Below are 22525 nucleotides of genomic sequence, written 5' to 3'. Positions count from 1 at the left end.
CATTGTACGTTTCCGCCTTTTTACGAATCATGAGTCGGTCATTTTTGGCCTTTTTTAAAGAAAATCCAAAATAACATATTTATAAATAAAAAAATTATGAATATAATTTTTACATATATGTTTTTAACAATTTAAAAGCAAAGGTTAAAAAATAAACTATGATAAAAAAACCCAAAAATCAAATGAAAATTGAAGGTTATAAATTTAAATTTGAGCTGATAAGCAAAAGCAGAAGCGAAAAAACAAGGGTGTCAGTTATTTTCTTCAGAATTCAGAAGAACGTCAACGCAGGCCCATGAACAATTGCATGGAAAATATAATATCCAGCATGCATTAAAACACGTATTCATCTAAATGTAAATGCGCCACTATAACTAAACACAGCCGTACGCTATTGAATGTTGAAGCCACACATATGAAGAGAAGAGAATCTGAAATACAATTGAACAGACTCCCACGGAAGTGAATATCCAAAAAAAAAAAAAACAAGAGTATGGGAAACATGCATAAAATATTGATTCAAGTGTTGGTTCAGTACATGAAATTGGCCATAACGTTAAGAGTGTGGATTCTTTTCAAACACCAACGATCTTTGGTATAGAGAACACTATACCACTAAGTCACCAGTACAATTTGTGTGCTAACTGTCGCAGAAATCCAAAGTGAAACATGCGCAGGTTCAAGGCTCTCAATTTCTGCTGTATATTATTATGGTTTTTAATCTCCATGGATCGTGTAACGCTCCCACTTCTTAGTAGGATCATAGATCTGCAAGACAGGAAAGATGTTACTCCAGAGCATACATATATGACTTGTAAAGCATGAAAGGATAAAAATGTGAATGTCCAACCTCCCATCTTGATGCAGGAAATATATGTTTGTTTTTCTCATACCAGTGTCTCTCTACGACCTTGCCCGCATGAGACTACAGTAATAAAACATGAGGTTAGAATGCGACGTTGGGAACTAGAAATACAAGATATTGGAGATATCTCACCTCATCCTTTTCTTTAGTTGCATCAGCAATGGTCCGCACATCCTCATGAACATCAAAGTGGAAAAGCTAAAAAAGAGGGAAAGAGAAAGGTGTTAGCAAATGATCAGCTCTCAGGTTGTCAAGATTCTTATGGAAAAACAGAAAATTCTCCTGTCTATAGAAGAATCAAAAGTTCTGCGTTGTGACAACATAGATTAGAAAACTGCATACTTTTACCATCCTCATCTTAAAATAAAGTGATTATACATATGAATGAATTATATGGAAGCTATCAACATATTTTATCAAAACAAAACACCACAGGAGCACTAACAAAACATGCATTACCGGTCCACTCTTTCCCCTTGCTTTGTTGACAATCAACTCATAGAAGCTATGTTGCTGTTATCAAAAGAAGGAACATGGAATTAAAAAAGAGTTAAAAATACATAAACAACAATGTTATTTACAACAGAGCAGACTTAAGCTTGCATACATGAGGGATGATAAGGTCTTCCTTCACATAAAGAAGGTTCTCAACTGATGTTGTCCGCACTTCACGGAACTCAGGGGCAAGCTGCTGCTGAACAGCCCTTAGGAATTCTCCAATGGAGTCACCTTTACGGACCTGGCACATATATAGGTTTGTTTCAATCATATGGTCCACATGTACAACTAAAAGGGGATAACTTTTTTTAATGGTTAGAAAATTACCTGGATAACTCTCCTGTGCCCTGTTCCATCCCAGTAACTGTAAGTAATTGTAAGAGGTTCATCTGACACATGAGACATTGTTAATCAGTTAGCCAAAAGATACGGTTGAATGATTAAATATTAATGGTTGGTAATCCTATAAGCTTGTGGCGATACTTTTAATCAGTTCCTGCTCACGCAGCCACTGCTTCTTCAAACGTTCTCGTTCTGCTTGTTCCTCTGCTTCTCTCTCCCTGATGGATCATTCTTAGCAACCAGCTCACAGGTTAAACAACACTTGGAAACAATGAATCAATCGACAAACAAATTATAATCATAAACTAAAAGAATACCTGTCAGGAAGAAAACTTGTTTCAACAGTTGGGTCCTTCCCAAGTTTGATAGGGCCATGTTTCTTTTGAGGTTCTTCTGTAAAGAATTGAAAGTTTAAAGGATCAAGATTCAAAATATACAAGACACAGTAGAAATACAACCCCCAGGGAACCAAACTGTAAGATGACAAAAAATAGCGCAGAGAGAATTATCTTTTATTCCCAATAAAATCCTGCCCAGTATCCAACAGGTTGCTTAACTACTTTATCTAATTTAATTTATTTGGGCCATGTGTTTTTCTACTTAGGATTATTGTAACCTAGATTATTGATCCAACTTACAATAAGCTTGATTATTATAAGTTGATGTAGGTAAAATATGGTAAGGTAGGTAATTATTTTAACTACCCTAGGTTAGTGGGTCTTTAGCCATCCAATAATCTGAAAAAAGTACCCTTAGAGGAGCTTATCAGATTATAGTAATATACTAATATGGGCTCTAGATTATAATAATCTTTCACAATAATCTAATCATTTGTTTGAGATTATTTTGAATAATCCATATTACAATAATCTTAAGCTGAAAAAACAGGGCTTCAGTTGTTTCCGTGGATATCAACACATAAGTTGTTCAAACGTTAATAGAAAAAATGTATTAGAACAAGGCAACACAAAATACAAAATGAACTATTACAAGCTAAGAAGGTTAAGAGGGCCATACGGTTCTCAAAATCATCTTCATCACTCCCATTCTCTATGTCATCGCAGAAAGATAACCTTTGATCTCCCCTCACTCTCCTCTTTTTCCTTTTTTGCATTTGCAATTCTTCTTCCCTGAAACAAATAATAAATCATTAATTTATGTGTAGGCATATCATGTAATGACATCAATTCTGGTAGGCTAGGACTTCAATCTCACTCTTGTTGCAGCTTTTGAAGTTTTTCTTTCTCTTCTTCTTCGATCTTGGTCCGAATATTAACCCTCTGTGCAGCCACGTGATGATAGATTAGACCCCAAAAAATCGCTTTTGGCATAGTGTGTAACAAATATATCTGCAAATTACCTTCTCGACATACTGCTCCCTTGTAACTAAACCGACTGTTTCCTTCTTAAACGCAGTCTCAAGAATCTGAAAGTCACGGTTCATCATATTAGCTTCTAGAACAGAAATAAAACATATATACAATTCTATTGTGCTCTCAGAAACTGAAATAATTGGGAACTGTCAACCATGCAAATTGTGAAGAAGCATATATGGTGGAAAAGCATCATTGCTTTAATATTTGAAAGATAAAACATGAAAGAAGTATTTCTGTATAAAAGTTACTAAATTCTGCAATGAATCACATAACGATAGAAATACAAGTACACAACATGAAACTATATAGAAGCATGGAAGATATCTTTATCACAGAATCAGGAGTATTACAAATGACAAAATTCCCATGGCACCACTAGAACAAGCACTTCAAACTAGCTAACGAGGGCACGCACACACAAATACGGAGCTACGCGCGAGCAATAATTCCACCTACGCGGTTGGCTCTAGAAGCCTAGTTTTCATTCATGAAGCGAGGCGGGCGGCCATACCTCGGAGGTGCTGGAGCCGAACTGGAGCAGGCCGGGCTGGCCGTCGGAGGACTTGTTCTTGAGCTCCTCGATCTTGCGGAGCTCCGCGTCCCGCTGCTTCTGCAGCCGCCGGATCTTCACGGCGTCCTGCCCCGTGCCGACGTACCCGTCGCCGAACCCCGACATCTCGTCGCCCCTTGCCGCTCTTCCACGGCCAGACGAGGGCTTCTAAAGGCGCCCTCACGAGGCGGCGCCCCGCTCGCCGGGGCAGCGCAGAGGGTGGGGGAGCCGGCGGGATGGATCGCCGCCGCCGAGAGCGGAAGGAGTAGGGATTTGGGAGGAACACGACGGCCTTGTTGGTAGCTTGCTCGCCTCCTGGCTGCTTTGTTGGGCCGGGCCTAACCGACTTACAGTTTGAGAGTAATTAGCTTAGTTGGTCCACATTTCACTTGGGCCCGATGGAATAATGTATCGATTTTTCAGTTTTTCTTTTAAAAAAAAGGTCTGACTAGTTTTTTAATCAGTTTTGCTAAGAATTGTGCCACATTTTCTAATCAGTCACTCACCTAGGGCAGGCAATACCATGGTTTTTACCTGATTGGTCTTAGATTTTTTTGACGCGTTTTGCGTTTTCTGAACTGCTAAACGGTATACTTTTTACAAAAGTTTTATATTCAAAAGTTTATCATCTCATAATTCTAAAGTTCACCATTTATATCATTAAATAGTTATCACAAAATCAATTAATTTTTCGTCTTTTATCCTTCATCAACATAGCCTATTTAGTTATCGACATGTCATAGAAATAGCAATACGGTTTCTAATATGCTAAAACAACCACCAAAATTAGTCCGAGGGTGAAGTTGGCCCGGCTTCAAAATTTAAGTTGAAAAATAACTAGTTTTGAAGTTTATGATGAAAAATGAACCTCGATGGAAGTTGAGTAAAAAACTGGACTTTTCCCTAAATACAACTTACCCCTATTTAATTATCACGCACTTGTGTCAGAAGGGGAGAAAAGACTCAAAAAGATTTGGAAATATTTTTGAAAGACAAACATCATTTCAGACCAAGCCAAACAAGTTTTCAATTGTCATAAATAGTCCAAAACAAATTAAACAAACCACGATGTTGTACAATTCATGATTCGACCGAGAACAAATAAACCAAAGGAGTTTCGACTGCAGGAAAAGAAAAAAAAAAACAGTTCGACGACCCATGCAAGAATGGAATGAAATCCCTTGCACGCACAAGAACAACATCAATGGAGCGCAAAACTCCCCATGGCTCAGAGAGCAGCACACGCAGTCGATCGATCGGGAAACGACACGCGAATTATTCAATCGAACGGAGACGATGTAGACGAAATATTTTGGTGGCAGATGGGCACGATGATGAACAGTTCATCGGCTCCATTGATGATCGATCAAGCTTGCTCCTTCTTCTTGCCATCACATCCACGCTTCTTGTTCTGGCCACCTGAGCTCCCAGGAGCATCTGCAAGAACACCGCAAGACATGGCGAAATGCTGCGTTAGGATCGTAGTGCAATGTCTACACGGTGATCAGAAACGAGGCGGTCGATTACCTGACGGCGGCGGCGGCTGCTGCGCGCGAGCTGCGGCGGCGGCCTTCCTCTTTTCCATCCTGTTCTTGCGCCGCTCCCTGGCCTCCGCGGCCTCCAGCTTCGCCCTGTCGCGGACAGGGCCTGCCATGACGACGATGCCGGCCTCCTCGCTGCCGCCGACGACCCGCCAAGGAACGGCGTCGACTGGGGCTTCTATCACGCCGCGCTCCACGAGGTACTCCTCGAACGCGTCCTCCGGCGCGGTGGCCGCCAGCCGCGCACGCGCCGGCCCGGTAGGGGGACGAACCTCGTGCAGCACCTGCTGCCCGGCCAGCAGCATGCACAGCAGCGCAGGAGGGGCGGGTGGCGCAGCGGAATCAGGTGGAGGAGTAGGCTCGCGCGGTGCTGCAGACGACGAGCTCTCGCCGACGTAGCGGTGGCCGCCGGTAGCCGGAGCAGGCGCGGGCGGCGAAGATGGTGCAGGAGGGGCAGCAAGCGCGGGTGGCGAAGCTGGCGCAGGAGGGGCAGTAGGCGCGGGCGGCGGAGCAGCAGCAGGTGGAGGAGTGGGCGCTCGCGGTGCAGCAGACGACGAGCTCTCGCCGACGTAGTGGTGGCCGCCGGTAGCCGGAGCAGGCGCGGGAGGGGCAGTAGGCGCGGGCAGCGGAGCAGCAGCGGGTGGAGGAGTAGGCGCGCGCGGTGCAGCAGACGACGAGCTCTCGCCGACGTAGCGGTGTCGTCCGGTAGCCGGATCAGGCGCGGCTGGCGCAGCAGCCGCAGCCGCCGCAGGCGCGCGCCCGCGCGGTGGTACAGAAGACGACGAGCTCGCGCCGACGTAGCGGTGGCGGCCGGTAGTCGATGACACGGTCCACCCACGCGGCGGCACAGGCCACGCGAACACAGCGGATACGGGACACGGCGACAGAACAGACTGACGCGCCGAGACGAGCGGCGGCGGCGGCGGCGTAGGCTCGTGCTCCGGACTGAAGCTGGTGTCAATGACGCGGAAGCTCCCGCCGTTCGGGCGAGGCGACGGGACGGTGCGGCTCCAGGGGTTCCTGCTGGGCCGGCGAATCTGGGCCAGAACAGCATTCTGGGCTGGACTCAGGTGGCCGCCGCCGCGGCCGCCGCCTCCGCCGGCGAGAGCATGGACCTGGCCGGCAGCGCGAACGGGCCGCTGGCTCTCACCGGCCGGAGCGACAGCGTGGAGGATGACGCGGTAGCGTGGGCCTTGCTGGGCCGGACTCCCGTTGGAGTCTCCCATGGAACGCGCGCCGTTGGATTTCACCATCTTCCCCAGCACGAATCTTGGCCACAATCAGGCAACCAACCTGCGTTTGGGGGGAAGAAAAATGAACCGAAAAATCGGCGTCGGCCATGGCCATGGCGGCACACCAAGGCACAGAAACCTGCACTGCTCAACCTGCAGATCACTATTCACTAATCTAATGGAGTTTTTGACAATCACAAGCCTAAACCAACATCTACTCCTCCTGTGAACAACTAAATCTCATGGAGATCTAACAAAGCAGAAAAGCTTACGACAAACTCCACAACCTTACATGCTGGATTTCACGAGCAAGAAACGAGCTTTTTTTTTTCTCTCTCTGCAATCTGACATGAATCCACAGCTATGGACTAGTTCTAACTTGCAAGAACAGGAGAAAGATTGGGAATTTTTCGAGTAGAAAGAAAGAGAACTTACCAGGCGGCAGGAAGCTCAATTTTGCATGCTCGCTGATTTCCGTAGATCTGTAAGTAGTTTTTACGGAATGGGGGCTACTTTTATACCCCAGCTCCAACCATGTACCTCTTATGTGAACGTGTTCCATGCACTGTACGTTCGGTGTTTCATTCTAAATACAGTTTTTATTTGTATCCATGTAAATAATTTGCAACGGGAAAATGCTTTATAGTAGATCATAATTATACCCTCTAAAACCGGTGAAAACATGTTGTCAGTCACATAAAACTAGATAGCTACACAAGTTTTCATTTTCAGACGAATCTCAGAGATACTACTGATGTTCTTGTTCTTGAGATATGAACACAGAAAGCGATGGCCAGAGCACCCAACAGCCCACAGCCACCCCGAGTAATTAAAGATGGATTTCATGCCTATCTGGCCATAATAACATTACTAAATATGCAAATATTCCTAGCTGTGAGACTTATTTGGCGAGGGCATTAATTTCACAGCTTAGAGCTTGCATCTACAACCACCAATTTCATATCTATGTATATATGGAAGGTCTCACTAATTCTTGGAGAGGCTAGGAACTATACAGTATACACCTCTTCACTGCTTAACAGGGTATGAAAACATATGATCAACAATGCCAAAGACTTTCCAGTATTTGAGATGTATATCTCATGGTATAAGTCAAGATACGTATATACCTATACCACTTAAAAACCGAAGAAAAACTTTGAAACATACGTAAACGTGAATTTCCAATTCAATCCTCATATATGAGATTATGTTTGGTACCTCTCTCAAATGATGAGGAGGTATATACCTCTACATGCGAGAAAACCTCACATATATATCTAAGGATGTCAATGGTGTTCGCCCATAATAGGAGAACACCCATTTTTATAAGTTCAAATGTCAATGTGAGGATATGTGAGATTTCGTTGAAATTGAAATTTATACAACTATCTTCCATGTGAGGACATGTCTTGACCGGTTCAAGAGGATAATCATGATTCACTACAAATGGATTTCCTTGTTTAATTAGAGTTTCTTTGATTACCGTTGCAACTTATTTATATCGACAAAAATATGTTTATTAGAAAGAAACAAAGAAACAATGCATAGAACTCATTAACATAGATACAAGGTTTAGGAATATGACTAAGTACTAATAAGAGAAGCTCTTCGGAAGTACAGTCCCAAGAGCAGCCTTGGGGCCAAGTGCAGCACCCTCTCAATTCATATTTTCACTAAGATGACAATAGAGGTACAATAGGAAAAGAGGTTCGGTAACAGGCTAACAACTACCATTGACCTCCTTTTCCTTGATATGTAGATTCCAAATCACGCAAGAACATGTCATGCCACAAATGGGGGAAGGATGATACCTTTGTTGCAACCCTACATCATCGACCTAGATCTAGTGGCCAATGTGTAAGTATGAGGCCACCATCGATGTGTGAGAAGAAAATTTTGACCCTTCACATGACCCTGTGGATGCCAAATCATGCAAGTAAGAATACAACATGCTGCACATGGGGAAAGATGATACCTTCGTCGCCATTCTAGCATGATCACCCTAGATATAGTGACTGATACATGGGGAAAATGATACCACCATCCATGCGTGAGAAGGGAAAGCCAGCCCACATAGAATCCTGTGGATGCCAAATCAAACAATTAAGAACATATTATACTACACATAGATAAGAATAATACCTTGAGCACCCCTAGATCGTCGACCTAGACCTAGCAGCCCACACATGAGGAAGAGGAACCATGCCGGCAACCACATAAATCTTGTCTGCCCAAACCCCTAAATCCTAGGTATAAGAGAACGATGAGTAGGGAAGCCACCAATAAGATGGTGGTAGGTCGCGACGGCGGAAACCATTGGCTTGATGGTGTTGGATGGACAACAATTCCCTATCTTGGTGGCATATTGGTGCTCCAAGAACGGGAGAGGTAGAATGCGGTGGAGGGGTAGAAGTGGATGGAGCAGAAGAAGCAATGTCTGCTATTGATTTTAGGGTTTAGCAAAGAGTTTATATAAACGGGGGATGGTACATAGGCCTTGGCCCATATAGGCCCAATAGATAGGGGAAACACACCTATTTTAGCATTTTCACTTGACATGTGTTGCCATGGTGAATAAATAAAACTTGTCAAACTCTAATCCTACAATATTGTGTGGATAAATAATGGGGATGTGAAATAGATAAATAAAGTAGTGTGTTTAGGATAGGTATATGACTTTTTCCATGAAAAAAACCAAAAGACATATTTGCAAACGAAAAATAATTTATCAATAAAACTTTTATATACATATTCTTAGAAATATAAAACCAAGGCTAGAAAATATGTGAAAAACCTCAAAATCAACTCAAAATTTAAGATTAAAAATTAAATTTTGGCTTATAAACATAAGTAGAAGTGTAAAGATTGGGGTGATATTGTACTTTTATCATTCCTATGTTAGGCTACATATGGTTTGGTATAGAGATAAAATGTTGTTTGGACGAAAATATCTTCCTTATGTATAGGCTAATTGGTTGAGGTAGAATTTTTCCATCCATGATTTTCCACCTTGCCACCTTAAAACCACCTTCTCGTTGAGACTGAATTGGTGGGAAATGAGCCCTTCACATCTTATTCCTCTTATCCTCTATCCACCTCTTTTCCCAAACCCCAAAAACAAACATGGGAAATGATTTCCTTCCCTATTTTCCATTTCCATCAACTATAACAACATAGCACACTAAACACCACCAAACATGTCAATTCATTGTTGGTGGATATGAAATTAGGCCCAACGCAGCAGTGCCAGATGAGTATGCTGCACTGATTTTGATTTTTGTTACACCGACTAAAGATTTTGTGTTCATAGTTTAGTAAATGATGATGTCTTATTATAACATTTTAAAGAAACATTAGTGTGTAAAAATTTCCGACGATTTAAAATATCTTACTATATAAGTAGATTTTGGCATTTTATCTATCTGTTTCTTGGCTTGCTCATTAAAAATGCTACCTTTCTCATCAAGACTCATTATTTTTAAACATGGTATAAATGAAGGGCAACAAAATAGTATAAATTAACTTTTAAAAATTCATGTACTCTTGTTCTCAAAAAAAAAATTCATGTACTCTTTGCCTCCCACTACTTCTTTAGCCGCTATATCTTCATGGTATCCTACACCATGCCAGCATACCCATCTCCGAATCATTTCTTTCATCCCGTTGCCCTTGCTGCTCTTGCTTGGTCACAAAATGGATGTGATGTGTGCAAGGTGGCAGGACAAAATCTACGATCAACACTACATGACTTATCAACATGTACACTAGTGATGACATCTAGGCCGTGTTCGTCCACCTCAGGTAAGTTAACTTACCCTCTTGTTTTCCGTGCGCACGCTTCCCAAACTGCTAAACGGTGTATTTTTTTTAAAAAAAATTTATATGAAAGTTGTTTAAAAAAATCATATTAATCAATTTTATATTTTTTAATAATTAATAATTAATTAATTATGTATTAATCTATTACTATGTTTTTCGTGCCGGGATAAGTTAACTTACCCCCGTACAAACGAACGCGGCCCTAGTGTGATTGATTGTCATGCTAGGTACGAAAGGAATAGGGATTTAGGAGGGGGAATATAATGAGTTTGCAACTATTCACTATATATCTTGGACCCAACCAAAAAAAAAAAAATCGTTTCCAGTTCTTGACGCTCACAAAGTGGTGGGCTGTGCCAACCATATGGCTGCCTGTTGTCTGCTGGTTGCTTGTGAAATCTATTCGGATGGGTCATACTCTTCAGGAAGTAGCTCTAATGGCCCTATTTGGAGTGTTCATTTGGACATTGATTGAGTATACTTTGCATCGCTTCCTATTCCATATTGAGACCAAAACCTATTGGTAAGAAATTATCGACCTGAGTTGGTTGTTCTATTGGGTTTTTTGTTCTTTCTTCTCAGCAGGTAGCTGTTGATGCAATATTGCAGGGCAAACACAGCACATTACCTTCTTCATGGATGCCACCATAAGCATCCTATGGACTCACTCAGGCTTGTGTTACCTCCTACTGCAACAGCAACTTTGTGTGTGCCGGTGCGTCCCTTAATCCCTTGTACAAGCATATGATAAAATCTGATGAGAGTGCAGCTTACGTTGCCATTCAAAAATTGTACCTATGCAACATGGTACATCTAAATCAAAGGTTAACAACTTCCCTTTTCAGTTCTGGAAGCTGGTAACGTTCTTTGCAACCTCAACTACAACCCCTGCACTATTTGGTGGTGGCCTGTTGGGATATGTGATGTATGACTGCACTCATTGCTACCTGCAGCACCATGGACAACCATCCAAAGATCCAGCGAAAAATCTCAAGGTGACAACTTAGTGCCACTTATAAAGCTATAAATTATCTAGCTGTTCTAATCAAAGTTCCATGAGCCTTGTATTCCTCAACTTCTGCTCTTTTCTGCAGAGGTATCACCTCAATCGCCACTTTAGAATCCAAAACAAAGGCTTTGCCATTAGCTCATCACTCTGGGATTATGTTTTCGGGACATTGCCTCCACCGAAGACAACCTGGAAGAACAACTGAGTCACTGATATAAATGTATTCTTTGCATAAGAAATTGTAGAGGATATCTGGATATGTAATATATTAAGGCTAGGCACATCTGCTTGTTTTGTCTATCTGGAACAACAGGTTCACATGTCAATTCAGTTCGAATTCCTGTGGTTTACTGACGACTGCTTTGTTGTGGGTGAAGACATTTCATTGCCTTGACATCCAATGTTCATAATTCAGATAATGTTAGGATCAGCAATTCTATTGGCATGTCCAATTACAAAATTGTTGTATCATCAGATCTCTGGTTGAGTTTTATCCACAATATTAATCTATTATAATTTCAGGTCTAAACAAAGTTAGGGCATTGGAAGCACATGGGAACCATCTAGTTCCAGCTCTGAACTTCAGTTCAGATGACACTCGTGAAATATTTCCTCAATCACCAGATGGTAAGTTACAACTTACAACAGTAACCAATAATCCAGCAGCAAGTGAAAAAAATCGGTTTAACCAGGAAAACAGTGCCAATTCAAAACGAAATGTACAAACAAAAACGAAATGTACAAGCAAAAGCGAAAAAAACGGAGGTGCACATAACCTCGGTTTATCATGACCTTATAATTTCATAACCATTTTTTCTTTGATATATCATAAATATGAGTTCTAAAACTTATATCCGATATTTGAGTTCTTTGAATTCATCATCACATTAAACACTGTAGGTAGATTGGTTGACATATACGAGTTCTTTTATCTTGCTGCAGTCTTCTGCTATGTTAGTTAAAATTGTGGTTATGCGAAACCTTATGACCGTAATACCCATGGATATATGCAATGTGCCAAAAACTCACGTGTTGCCGTTTCACCTCCAGTGACCTCAAAACTGTAAGCAATCGTTACAAGCAAAACAATATCACACCAGTTTTTCTTCTTCTATCATGTTGACTCTTAAAAAGGGATGTTGCATCAAATTTCGTTTGAAGTTTGCAAATGCTCAACCAGCACAGTCTATAATCATATGTCAATTGTAATTAATGGTTGTTACAATGCTTATCTCGAGTGATTTACAAGGTCATGGCTAAAGCAATGGTTCAGACAAAAATCCCGTGATCCGTTTCTCTGCCTGGTGGAGTACATACACTGAAACTTATTGCTTGTCTGTTGAGTTACTGTCAAGTGTTTAATCGGAAGAGCATGGCATATCCTTTTTGCAGGATGTAATCCTTCCCTTCCAACCTTTACTGCGGTTACAGCGACAACAGATGGACATCTTTTCGTGGGGGTGATCTCTAGCCTCATTACTTGCCGCATAAAATTTGCAACTCGGTTCTTACCAGTCCCTTCCCACTAGCCGCTCCAAGAGAACCCCCCCGCCGTGACAAAATCATCGCAGGATATCAGAGATACGGCAAGACCATTGACAAATTAGTGAATAAAAAATAATGCATCTAAAGAGGTGTAGAGGGTGATTGTTTGGCTCGTATATTTAAAAAATAATAATATGTGCATAAAGTTTTTATATGTGTACTTTTAATGATCTAAAAGTCAAAGTTGAAAAATAAAATTTGGTGAAAATCCTAAAATCAACTTAAAATTTAAGGTAGAAATTTTAGATTTTGGCAAGCAGAAAGATGGGATGGTAGATATCGCCAAATAATTATAACCCAATCGATCAATTACTAGAAATATTAGTGTTTTATGGTTATGGAACTAACAGTTTCAGCTGTAATGAAGCCTTTCTGAAAGTCCTTGTGAAACAACTCCTGATGCTTAAGGTGCAGTCATGCCTATAACAGACTTAAAACTTCCTGATAGAGGGGAACAATCAGAACCAAATAGCACTGTCGAAAACCAGGAAAAGAAAACATAAATTATTTCAGTTCATAAGTTACTGTTGAGTTACTGTCAACCAGAACATTACTGTAGTTTCATTTCACAAGTTGTTTCACCTTATCCCCAGTTGTGAAATATGTCCTCAATCCCAAAAGATCATCTGTTACCTTTACCAGATTTCCTAGTTTTTTAAATGATCTGACACACCATCTGATCAATTAACTATGAAATGAAACTACGCATGTGACAAGGAAAAGAACCACCAGCATTCAAAAAACTGCGAAATGAAGTGAAAGAATGGCTAGCAATATATAATATAACCATTGTACATTTATGGATCATACAGCAACCGTGACATGAGGCTTCACAGGGAATAGGGAGCATAGCGGAACAGAAAACAAAGTACAGTGAGCTAAGTCTGGAGGAGACGACCGAAGAACAGATTGAACATGTTCTGGTCCCTCATGTGTGTTCGAACCATTTATCCGCTTTCCCCCAAGGTTATAGATACTACCATGATGCCGCTACTTATTCCCATTAAGCCCCATAATGGCAGCAAGACGGTCATGCCTGCTTGTTGTCCGATGTGGAAACTTCAGAACTGCACATAGGGCATACCTGCACATCGTCAAAGGATATCTTGTTACATTCTGATAACTATGTGTTTAAAATCTAAACCTAAACATTCACCACTTATGTTAACATTGTAAAACAACTTGAGAGTCGAGAAAGTTACATGCAAATAATCCATCTAATATAAACTACAAAACACAAGAATCAACACAATGCGATCCAGGTAGAGAAACATGAAACAAAACCAAAGTATACAGAGCTATATCTAGCTACTCAGTTGTGCAGCCAGTAAAGCATGAAGAGAGAGATTTCTACCCTTACATGATGAAATCTATAGCTTACCCTTATCAAGAATTTAAATTGCATAGCATAGATGACCAAAAATATTCACATCCCCACTACTGCTACCTAAAAGTCTTTTAGCTGAATAAAAGGATGTGAAGGCTTTGGCAGACTGGATTTATTTTGTAAGACCACATTGTCACCCAAACATAAAAAAGAGAAAGGAACGAACTTTCAAAAGCAACAAAAAAATGTTCCCCTAACTATGGGCCGATGTATGCAAGCTTTCCAGATTTCTTAATTTGGCAAATCTTTTAAATATAGTGAACCCAGCAAGCAAAAGAATAAAAAAGATCCGACTACCAGAAACTTGTTCATTAGACAATATCTGACTTTTATCCCCAAAAATCAATGTTAGCTTGTGATTAATGTTTTAAGTTTAACTCTTCCTGAAATAGTACAAGGCTATAACTATCCCTATACAGCTAGAATAGCAATCATGAAACAAACCGTGTGCCTAGAAAATAGCCTGTACAATAATTTAGGGCCCACTATAAAATAATTAATACCCAACACATTCTTAGCCCTTAAACCCACGTCGTAAACTCATTAACTCCTAGCAAAAACTTGCCACGAGTGTGGCCAGTAAATTTGGAGAGATCTATTGGTTGCCACACTTTCAACACAAAAATTTAGCAACATGTGGCAGACTGACAGTCAGCCAAATATGTCATAAGTCCTCTGTTCAAGCATGAGTGCACACAACAGGACAGCTTGATAGACATCACTCACAGCATGAAACGAAGGCACTTTCCATGGATGGAGGATGTTAATTATTGCTATAGATTTGGAGGGATATTTACCTTATTTATTTGAAGCCACTGGTTTATGCACTCAGGATGGTACGAATGCTTGCAGGGGAGTGCAATCAAAGATTCACCATCCTCAAATTCCACACGACAAATAACACATCTAACAACAAAAGTGGTATGTTAGGTCTTCAATATAAGTATTGTATATTACTCCCTCCATGTGCAAATATATGACGTTGGTTAGTTCAAAATTGAATCAAAATTGAACTAACCAATGTCAAACAAAAAAATGGGAGGGGGTACTAGAAGGTTATGAGACAAACTATTTGCACATACTGCTCACTGTTGCCATCTTGGGCACCTTTGGCCTTGAAAGTTAGTGAAGGTAGAGAAGCAAGTATATCAGCAGAGAGACCTCTGTTTTGTGTACCAACCACTTCTCCCAATGCAACTAATTCCTGAAGTCACATAAAAAGAACCATTATTACTATTGCATCTTAAAGCGTCTGATGCAGTACCAGGTGCTAGAAGGTTAACAAATAGAAACACAACTTGCCTCATAAGAGTACTCGTCTGGGTCAACCTCTTGCCATGCATCCTGGGTTTTGGTGAAAAACATATCAATGCGTTAAATGATTAAACTCCGTTTCATAATAGCTCATTACCAATGAGTAATGGTGTAAGGAAAAAAGATAAGAAGAGATTTTCTCCATGTACAAATGTGCAGATCCCATTAAAGATAATACGCCAAAATCCATGCAGTAAACAGGACAGCATGGGAAGTTCACAAGCTGCAGGCATGAACCACATACTCCTGTTCTTACTATTGATAACCGATGGACAGTACTAGCTCTACTAAATTAAAAATGGTTAAAAATCCACCTAACTTAAACAAAAAAACACATTTCTTATTGAAATTATGAATTGTGAATGTGATAAAAGTAAGAAACTTGGATGTTCATGAGCTCATCACTAAAAACATGAAGACTGAAGGTGAGCAAGAAAAGAATTTCCTAATTCAACTGAGAAAAAAAATAAGAAATGAAGTTTGGATGCTAGAAGGTACCCAAAAGATGAATTTGGTAGAGTCTTATCGTTCATGAGCACGCAAAAACGGGGATGTTGTAAAGCACATTCATCACTAGTGCCATTCTATTCTTTTGGTTGTCATACACAATGCAGGTGTAAATTTTATTGCAATGACAATGAATTAAGGAGAGTACAAGCATTCATATTTATCCAGGACGTTCCATCCAAACTCCAGGATTTCCGACATATCAAAGAAAGCACAGTTTGTCGAGACAACGAGAAAATAGACCATCACCTGTGGATCATTCACATGCTCCTCATCAGGCTCCACACCTCTCCCTACAGAGCAATGCACAAATTATAGACACATGTGGTCTGAACTGAAAAAGGAAACACCAATTTGTACTCACAATCGCTGATCCCAGCGAGAGCCATAAGTCGAGAAGCTACTTCGCGTTCCTCGGCATCTTGCAGCGCTCGAGCGTAAGCCTCATCGTCCTCATACTCTGCGGGGTCTAGCTCTGGCCCAACTTCCTCCTCATACTCCTCGTCGAACCCCTCCTCGTCGTACTCGCTTCCGTCGCCCCCATCTCCCTCTCGCTGCCCCTCGACAGCACCCTCCCCAACCGGGTGCTCATGGTGGTGGACGCGGAGGTGGTGGTCCAGCTCCTCCTCGTAGTCCTCCTCGGCCTCGTCGTCGTACTCGTAGCTCCCGGCATCCGAGCTCCCGTAATCGCTGCCCTCGCCGACGCCTCCGCCCATGCGAAGCATCATGTACGCCCGCTCCTGCAACCGATCCAAACAACAACAACAACCGCGTCAATCGCGGGGGTCCCGGAACCCTAGCAGCGCCCTCCCCCCGCGAGATCTCCCTCCCCCCGTCTACCTGCTCCTGCAGCACACGGGCCAGGGCGAGGTCCGCGTCGACCTGGCTGAGCTCCGTGAACGGCCGCCGCGCCTCCGCCTCCGCCTCCGCCTCCGTGGCCGCGGCCGCGTCGCTGTCTCCTCCGGCAGCGGCGGCGACGGGGGGCGGGGCCGGATTCGTGGCGGGGTTCGCGTCGGCGCCGGGCTTGTCGCCGGCGGCGGCGCCACCGCCCCCCTTGGAATCCGCCATGCCCTCCTCCGCGAGATTGGAGAAATGGTCCAAAACGAGGAGGAGGAGGAGGATTAACGAGAAAAACAACAAGTCGAGTTTAAACCCACTCGCGATTATGACGAGAGGGGGGCGCGGCCGCGCGGGGGCGGTGCGGGCGTGTGGGTTGGAGAATTATTAATGGCTCTCTCTTCTTTCTTTTTTCTTATATTTTTTTCTGATTAGTTGCGGTATTTCGATTTAAAAAGGGGATCGTGTTAAGCCGCAAACTCACGCGACTCGAGTCGGTGGTGTGCAGTATCGGACCTGTAGCTTTGTCAAAATAATGTTGAGCTATTCTAATTTCTTTCCGCTCAAATTCTTACTACTATAATTTTAGATATGGATAATACGTAACTATAAAATATATAAAATAGAATCTAGAAGAAGAACAAAAAAATCAAAGGGAAGAGAGCTGCCCAGATTATTAGAATATTTTGAAAGAAAAAACGAAACAAATTAATTGTAAACAGAAATATTTTGTCCTACCTCTGTCTCACGATATAGGTTTTCTAATATTGTTTAAATATATAGGGATACTAGGTAAAACTTTTATATGCGTCCATATAGGATTACAATTTAGAATTTATTAAATAAAATACAATAAAAACAACACAAGATCAGCTTTTGAATTCAAATTTTTGTTTATAAGTGTTTGTAAAAATAAAATGATGAAAGCCCTTGGGTTCATAAATAACTGGAGCTCATTCAATCAATTTCAAGTCAACCCAAAACAAGAGTGCAGTGGGTTAGAACGATTTTAGAAATTAAACTAGATGGGTGAAGTTGCGTTTGAGTTTGCTGCAAACTTCGCTCCTATAGTTCAATTGAGTGGTTGGATCCTGTTTCAAGGGTTCCGACTCTCAAATTTAACTCCAGAAACGAGATCTGGAGTAGAGCCGCCCAAAACCAACTTCACCCCTCTAATCCAATTTTATACTCTCCGTACTTTTTATTATTGTCTAGATAATAATAAATCTAGATATGTATGTGTATATATATATAATTATATATATTTATTAATAGATAAATTTAGATAAAATTAGAAAGTCTTGTGATATAAAAAAATACCATGTTCCGTTCAATTTTATGTTTAGCTACAGCCGTTGGTTGAGCTCCAGCTTAAAAGAAAGGTGAACGTGTGGCATGAGCGGTGCCCAACATGTCAGTGGGGGCGGACCTACCTGGTTGCACGTGTGGGCACAGATTCTCGTGGAAGCTAGTACCAAGATTCTGGAACTTTCTTCGTGGACCGGGTTGCGTCTTCAACCTTGGGCTGTCGCGTGCGCGCGCGTGTGCGTGGTGGGCCGGCCCACGGCGAGGCGCGAGCCGCGTCGCGGCGGCGCGGCCAGGACTCCGCGGCGGCGACCTGGGGAGGACGAAACGTGGCGGAGGTCGCGGCCCTCGGCGCCCTATCCGTGGGCCGATAAGGCGCGGGGCGAAGCCGTGGCCCTCGACTCGCGCACGGGTCGCTGCCTGCCTGCCGCCCTCCGCTCGCTCCCTTGCCCCCGGCCCCCCATCTCCGGGTTGGTGGTGGTGGTGGCTGCGCGGTGCGCGGGTCGTCTTCACCACAGCTCGCGCAGCCGCTCTCACCAACCGCAGCGCGCGACGGGCAGGGTATTGGATTGGATTGGATTGGATTGCGAAGAGAATGGCGGCGCCGTCGTCCCTCGCGTCCTCCCACCTCACCCGCCTCGCCGACCTCCGTCGCGCCGGCACCGCCGTCGCCGCCGCCCCGCAGCAGCTCCGCATCGGGTGCTCCCGCCGCCGGGCCCAGCGCGTCGTCGCCATGGCCGGATCCGGCAAGGTGCGTTGCTGTTTACTTATTACATCAGGATATCAGAGTGGTTGGTCCTGGTCCCCTTCGTCTCGTCCTTCTGCGCGTGGCTGACTAGCTTCTCTGTTCCTGTGCTGCTGCTGCCTTGCAGTTCTTCGTCGGAGGCAACTGGAAGTGCGTAAGTATCCGCTCCTCCTCAAATCAACTTTTTGCAACACACGCTTGCGTTGCCTTCAGATGTTCGTACCTGTGAGCGAAACGATGATGGATGGAGATTCTGCTGCTGTACCTGCGTGATCTTGTGGCGTTGGCGCCTTGTGGTTACCGCCGCCTTGGACATTCCAAGAAGAGCGGAATGAGATTTTTTGTCGTCATCAATACATCGTGATCTACACCACACCTGGTTGCTTTTGCTGCCATAAGATGTAGTTTTTGGATTAATCCATTTCCTTGGGGAATATGCATGGCATATGCAAGGGAAAATGTGTATTTTCGTTGCAACATTCATCTTCTCAGTGCCTGGCTAACTTCGTTTTGCCCAAATTTCACGGAGTCAAGCATTTGCTGTTAAGCTCTAGTGTTCCAACAAAGTACACATCAGTATATTGTAAAAAATAAAGATAGTAACTCCTTTTTCTAGCTCATCATTAGGACGAGCTGATTCTTATTTTCTGTCTGGAGTATCATCTTGGTATATACTGCTTCACCTTTATCAGGAGTTTATGCTAACTATATCATGATATGGTTCTTCACTCTTTGTGTAGATATCTTACTAATAGTATGATTGATGTCTGATGATATTTTTCTTTGTCCCTCAATTTAGAATGGAACAAAGGACTCCGTTAGCAAGCTTGTGACTGAACTGAATGCTGCTACACTTGAACCTGATGTTGGTAAGCCCATTTGGCCATTTGTCTCTATGCATGATTCTCTTCCTCTCTATAAACAGTGTGTATAAGATGTGCGTATTCAATTGGTTCTGTCACATTTTCCATTTCATTCAAGTAGATATGATATGAATATCCTCCTGACTTTTTTAGATTACACTGTCATATCTTTTTCACTACCTGCATTTGCTGTGGCAATACTGCAGATGTTGTGGTTGCACCGCCATTCATTTATATCGATCAGGTCAAGAGCTCACTAACTGATCGCATTGAGGTTTCTGCTCAGAATGTTTGGATTGGAAAAGGAGGAGCATACACTGGAGAGATCAGGTAAAGCTAAAACCTGTTCAATTTTCTTTTCTTGGTATAATCCATTATATGGTGCTCACAACTGTGTGTAGTCTGCTGAAAACCGCTGGCAGTCTGTTTGATTTTTCTTTTTACTGGATGATAGCTCCGAATTTTAAGCAAGCGTAAAAAGATCGATTCTTTCTTCTAGTTTCCACACTAGAGTTTTTATGTGTTTTACTTGAAATGTCTCTAGTGCGGAGCAATTGGTGGACATTGGCTGCCAATGGGTTATTCTTGGCCATTCCGAGCGTAGGCATATCATCGGTGAAGATGATGAGGTAACCCTTATACACACAGATGCTACTGGTTTATAGTTCTCTGTTCTCTCTCTTGTCCATGCTGTCAGCCTGTATCATTTTGAAGGCACCATTGAGATGCATGATTGCTATTGGCATGCAATAACTCTGCTTAGGATTGCGATGTACGATGTTTATATGCAGTTTATTGGGAAGAAGGCTGCATATGCCTTGAGTCAAAATGTTAAGGTTATTGCCTGCATAGGAGAGCTGTTGGAAGAGAGAGAAGCAGGGAAAACTTTTGATGTCTGTTTTAAGCAGATGAAGGCTTTTGCAGGTGACAATTCTTCACCTTGAGTGAACTTTATGATGGTTAATAAGCCTACATAATCTAAAAAAATAAGATTCATGTATCAATAGTATTGATGTATCTGCAACATGTTGCTTTCAGACAGTATTACAAACTGGGCAGATGTAGTAGTTGCATATGAGCCTGTTTGGGCTATTGGAACCGGGAAAGTTGCTACTCCTGAGCAAGCTCAGGAAGTCCATGCTGCTGTTCGTGATTGGTTGAAAACCAACGTGTCACCTGACGTTGCTTCGAGCATTCGAATTATCTACGGAGGTCAGTTTCTTATCACTTGGATCAGTATCAATGTGTTTCTCCTCTTCACTCCATGAAATTGACTGGAGATATACTTTTCTATTTCTCTTATATAAGCAATTGAAAGCTTAGTTATTCCCTAAAATTATTTTTTGGTGATAAATATCGTAAAACCTGATCTACTGATATCGGTACCTCCTTAAGGCTTATGGCTTCAGAGAATATTTGGAGCATTATTAATTTTATGACAGCTAGAATGTGGCAATATGCCTCACACTATGATCCTTTCTGGTACAGGTTCTGTAAATGCAGCCAACTGTGCCGAGCTAGCAAAGAAAGAAGATATTGATGGCTTCCTTGTTGGTGGTGCCTCTTTGAAGGTATAATAAATTAACATAATCATATCCTGAAGTATACATTCTGTTGATAACCGTGTTCTTAAACCAATGAACCCACTATGGTGTAATGGTGTACTGTGTTTTTAATCTAGTGATTTATAAAGGGAAATGTGTAGTGATTTGTCCATTACGCAACATGATTGATGTAGAAGAACTCAAGAAAGCGAATGTATTTCCGAGCCAAAAATGAAACAAACTCTTGTTTTCTGTTTGCAGGGCCCAGATTTTGCGACCATTATCAACTCGGTGACTTCCAAGAAAGTTGCAGCCTGATGTACCCTGCTGCCGTAGAAATAAGTGACCCAGAGAAGCAGCGCGGCTACCACACCATAATGCCTGATAGAGATACTTCGTGTTCAACAACCGTTCTTATTTTGGCACACGAGGGAATAATGCATGATGCCACTGTGTTGTTTTTTTTTTTCCTCATATACCTGGCTGGCGTTACGGGAGCCTATTTGTTAGTGAGCGAGTGACAAATAACACACGTGAATTGCCGCTATATGTGCTGTTTACCTGACATATGTGGAAGGAATGTTCTTGTGTTGGAGAAAAGAACCATTGGTAAGTAGGATCGCCTGTCTAAGGTTTATCCTCCCACACCTGTTTTTTTTTATATAATAATTGAGAAATTGCCTCCAACCCATTGAGATAAAATTAAGAAAATCTAACCAATGTCATTGACAAACAATTTAATTCTAAGAAATGCTATCGATGTGTGCAAGTTCTAAGAAATGTCATAGTATAAAACGAATTTGCCTAAGAAATGATATTGCCGTTAGGGTTCTGTCAACGTTTTTTCGTGAAGTTCTATAGTGTGAACAGTGTATATAACGGTCCTAACAGATAAATTCGTTTGTACGATGGTATTTTCTGGAACTTGTATTCGTCAATTGTATTTCTTAAACTTAGATGTTTGTTAGTGGTATTTGTTAGATTTTCCCAATAAAATTCTATCTGCTCCAAAATGGTTGGGTCTAACTTGAACACCACTGCAGATAGTATGGGTTAGTGAGGTGTTGCGAAAGGGATTAAATGAGTATTAAAATCGTGGCAACCAGTTAAATGGCCCCACCTATACGAGCTCAAGTTTTTATATGTGACAACTAATTGTACACGAACGTATCAGTGATTTTTTGGTACGCTGGATTTTGCAATGGGAAGAAGGGAAAAAATAAACAAATTATTTTCATGAGCG

At 42.1% G+C, this 22525-nt stretch overlaps 5 protein-coding genes across 5 annotated transcripts; 2 read left to right on the top strand and 3 right to left on the bottom strand.

Moving 5' to 3' along the window:
* Positions 1-371: 371 nt before the first annotated feature.
* LOC102699807 (protein XAP5 CIRCADIAN TIMEKEEPER) lies at positions 372-3905 on the bottom strand. Its single transcript, XM_006660828.3, has 12 exons — positions 3593-3905; positions 3066-3131; positions 2921-2985; positions 2723-2835; positions 2023-2098; positions 1847-1923; positions 1691-1752; positions 1473-1604; positions 1325-1378; positions 998-1063; positions 851-925; positions 372-768 (listed from the first exon to the last, which is right to left on the bottom strand). The coding sequence occupies exons 1-12, from the start codon at positions 3755-3757 to the stop codon at positions 718-720; spliced, it is 1002 nt and encodes a 333-aa protein (XP_006660891.1). The 5' UTR covers positions 3758-3905; the 3' UTR covers positions 372-717.
* Positions 3906-4997: 1092 nt separating this feature from the next.
* On the bottom strand, positions 4998-6425 carry LOC121055299 (skin secretory protein xP2-like). Its single transcript, XM_040527355.1, has 2 exons — positions 5159-6425; positions 4998-5068 (listed from the first exon to the last, which is right to left on the bottom strand). Exons 1-2 carry the CDS (start codon positions 6423-6425, stop codon positions 4998-5000), a joined length of 1338 nt encoding a protein of 445 aa, XP_040383289.1.
* Positions 6426-10489: 4064 nt separating this feature from the next.
* On the top strand, positions 10490-11651 carry LOC102713939 (dihydroceramide fatty acyl 2-hydroxylase FAH1-like). Its single transcript, XM_006661418.2, has 4 exons — positions 10490-10749; positions 10836-10941; positions 11072-11221; positions 11321-11651. The coding sequence occupies exons 1-4, from the start codon at positions 10490-10492 to the stop codon at positions 11438-11440; spliced, it is 636 nt and encodes a 211-aa protein (XP_006661481.1). The 3' UTR covers positions 11441-11651.
* Positions 11652-13726: 2075 nt separating this feature from the next.
* On the bottom strand, positions 13727-17186 carry LOC102713666 (E3 ubiquitin ligase BIG BROTHER-related-like). Its single transcript, XM_006661417.3, has 7 exons — positions 16829-17186; positions 16353-16728; positions 16238-16281; positions 15470-15511; positions 15250-15371; positions 14965-15073; positions 13727-13864 (listed from the first exon to the last, which is right to left on the bottom strand). The coding sequence occupies exons 1-7, from the start codon at positions 17054-17056 to the stop codon at positions 13811-13813; spliced, it is 975 nt and encodes a 324-aa protein (XP_006661480.2). The 5' UTR covers positions 17057-17186; the 3' UTR covers positions 13727-13810.
* Positions 17187-18654: 1468 nt separating this feature from the next.
* On the top strand, positions 18655-21898 carry LOC102713397 (triosephosphate isomerase, chloroplastic). The gene is made up of 9 exons (XM_006661416.3): positions 18655-18881; positions 19003-19029; positions 19675-19744; positions 19945-20068; positions 20283-20367; positions 20530-20662; positions 20777-20950; positions 21227-21309; positions 21544-21898. Exons 1-9 carry the CDS (start codon positions 18726-18728, stop codon positions 21598-21600), a joined length of 909 nt encoding a protein of 302 aa, XP_006661479.3. The 5' UTR covers positions 18655-18725; the 3' UTR covers positions 21601-21898.
* The last annotated feature ends 627 nt before the right edge of the window (positions 21899-22525 follow it).

This window comes from Oryza brachyantha, chromosome 9 (assembly GCF_000231095.2).
Source record: "Oryza brachyantha chromosome 9, ObraRS2, whole genome shotgun sequence".
Taxonomy (NCBI): domain Eukaryota; kingdom Viridiplantae; phylum Streptophyta; class Magnoliopsida; order Poales; family Poaceae; genus Oryza; species Oryza brachyantha.
Note: the sequence above shows the minus strand (reverse complement) of the source record. Positions and strands in the feature narration are given on the sequence as shown.

What these genes read in the sequence shown, in the direction of transcription:
- LOC102713397 (XM_006661416.3), top strand. Translation starts at nt 18,726, where the DNA reads ATGGCGGCGCCGTCGTCCCTCGCGTCCTCCCACCTCACCCGCCTCGCC. An exon ending in CCATGGCCGGATCCGGCAAG is followed by an intron (nt 18,882 to 19,002) that starts GTGCGTTGCTGT and finishes GCTGCCTTGCAG; the next exon opens with TTCTTCGTCGGAGGCAACTG. An exon ending in TTGGTGGTGCCTCTTTGAAG is followed by an intron (nt 21,310 to 21,543) that starts GTATAATAAATT and finishes TTCTGTTTGCAG; the next exon opens with GGCCCAGATTTTGCGACCAT.
- LOC102713666 (XM_006661417.3), bottom strand. Translation starts at nt 17,056, where the DNA reads ATGGCGGATTCCAAGGGGGGCGGTGGCGCCGCCGCCGGCGACAAGCCC. An exon ending in CCCGTGTGCTGCAGGAGCAG is followed by an intron (nt 16,729 to 16,828) that starts GTAGACGGGGGG and finishes GATCGGTTGCAG; the next exon opens with GAGCGGGCGTACATGATGCT. An exon ending in CAAGATGGCAACAGTGAGCA is followed by an intron (nt 15,074 to 15,249) that starts GTATGTGCAAAT and finishes TTTTGTTGTTAG; the next exon opens with ATGTGTTATTTGTCGTGTGG.
- LOC102699807 (XM_006660828.3), bottom strand. Translation starts at nt 3,757, where the DNA reads ATGTCGGGGTTCGGCGACGGGTACGTCGGCACGGGGCAGGACGCCGTG. An exon ending in TGAGCAGGAACTGATTAAAA is followed by an intron (nt 1,753 to 1,846) that starts GTATCGCCACAA and finishes CTCATGTGTCAG; the next exon opens with ATGAACCTCTTACAATTACT. An exon ending in CAAGGGGAAAGAGTGGACCG is followed by an intron (nt 1,064 to 1,324) that starts GTAATGCATGTT and finishes CCTCTTTTTTAG; the next exon opens with CTTTTCCACTTTGATGTTCA.
- LOC102713939 (XM_006661418.2), top strand. Translation starts at nt 10,490, where the DNA reads ATGAGTTTGCAACTATTCACTATATATCTTGGACCCAACCAAAAAAAA. An exon ending in ATTGAGACCAAAACCTATTG is followed by an intron (nt 10,750 to 10,835) that starts GTAAGAAATTAT and finishes GCAATATTGCAG; the next exon opens with GGCAAACACAGCACATTACC. An exon ending in CAGCAACTTTGTGTGTGCCG is followed by an intron (nt 10,942 to 11,071) that starts GTGCGTCCCTTA and finishes TTCCCTTTTCAG; the next exon opens with TTCTGGAAGCTGGTAACGTT.
- LOC121055299 (XM_040527355.1), bottom strand. Translation starts at nt 6,425, where the DNA reads ATGGTGAAATCCAACGGCGCGCGTTCCATGGGAGACTCCAACGGGAGT. An exon ending in GCAGCCGCCGCCGCCGTCAG is followed by an intron (nt 5,069 to 5,158) that starts GTAATCGACCGC and finishes GTGTTCTTGCAG; the next exon opens with ATGCTCCTGGGAGCTCAGGT.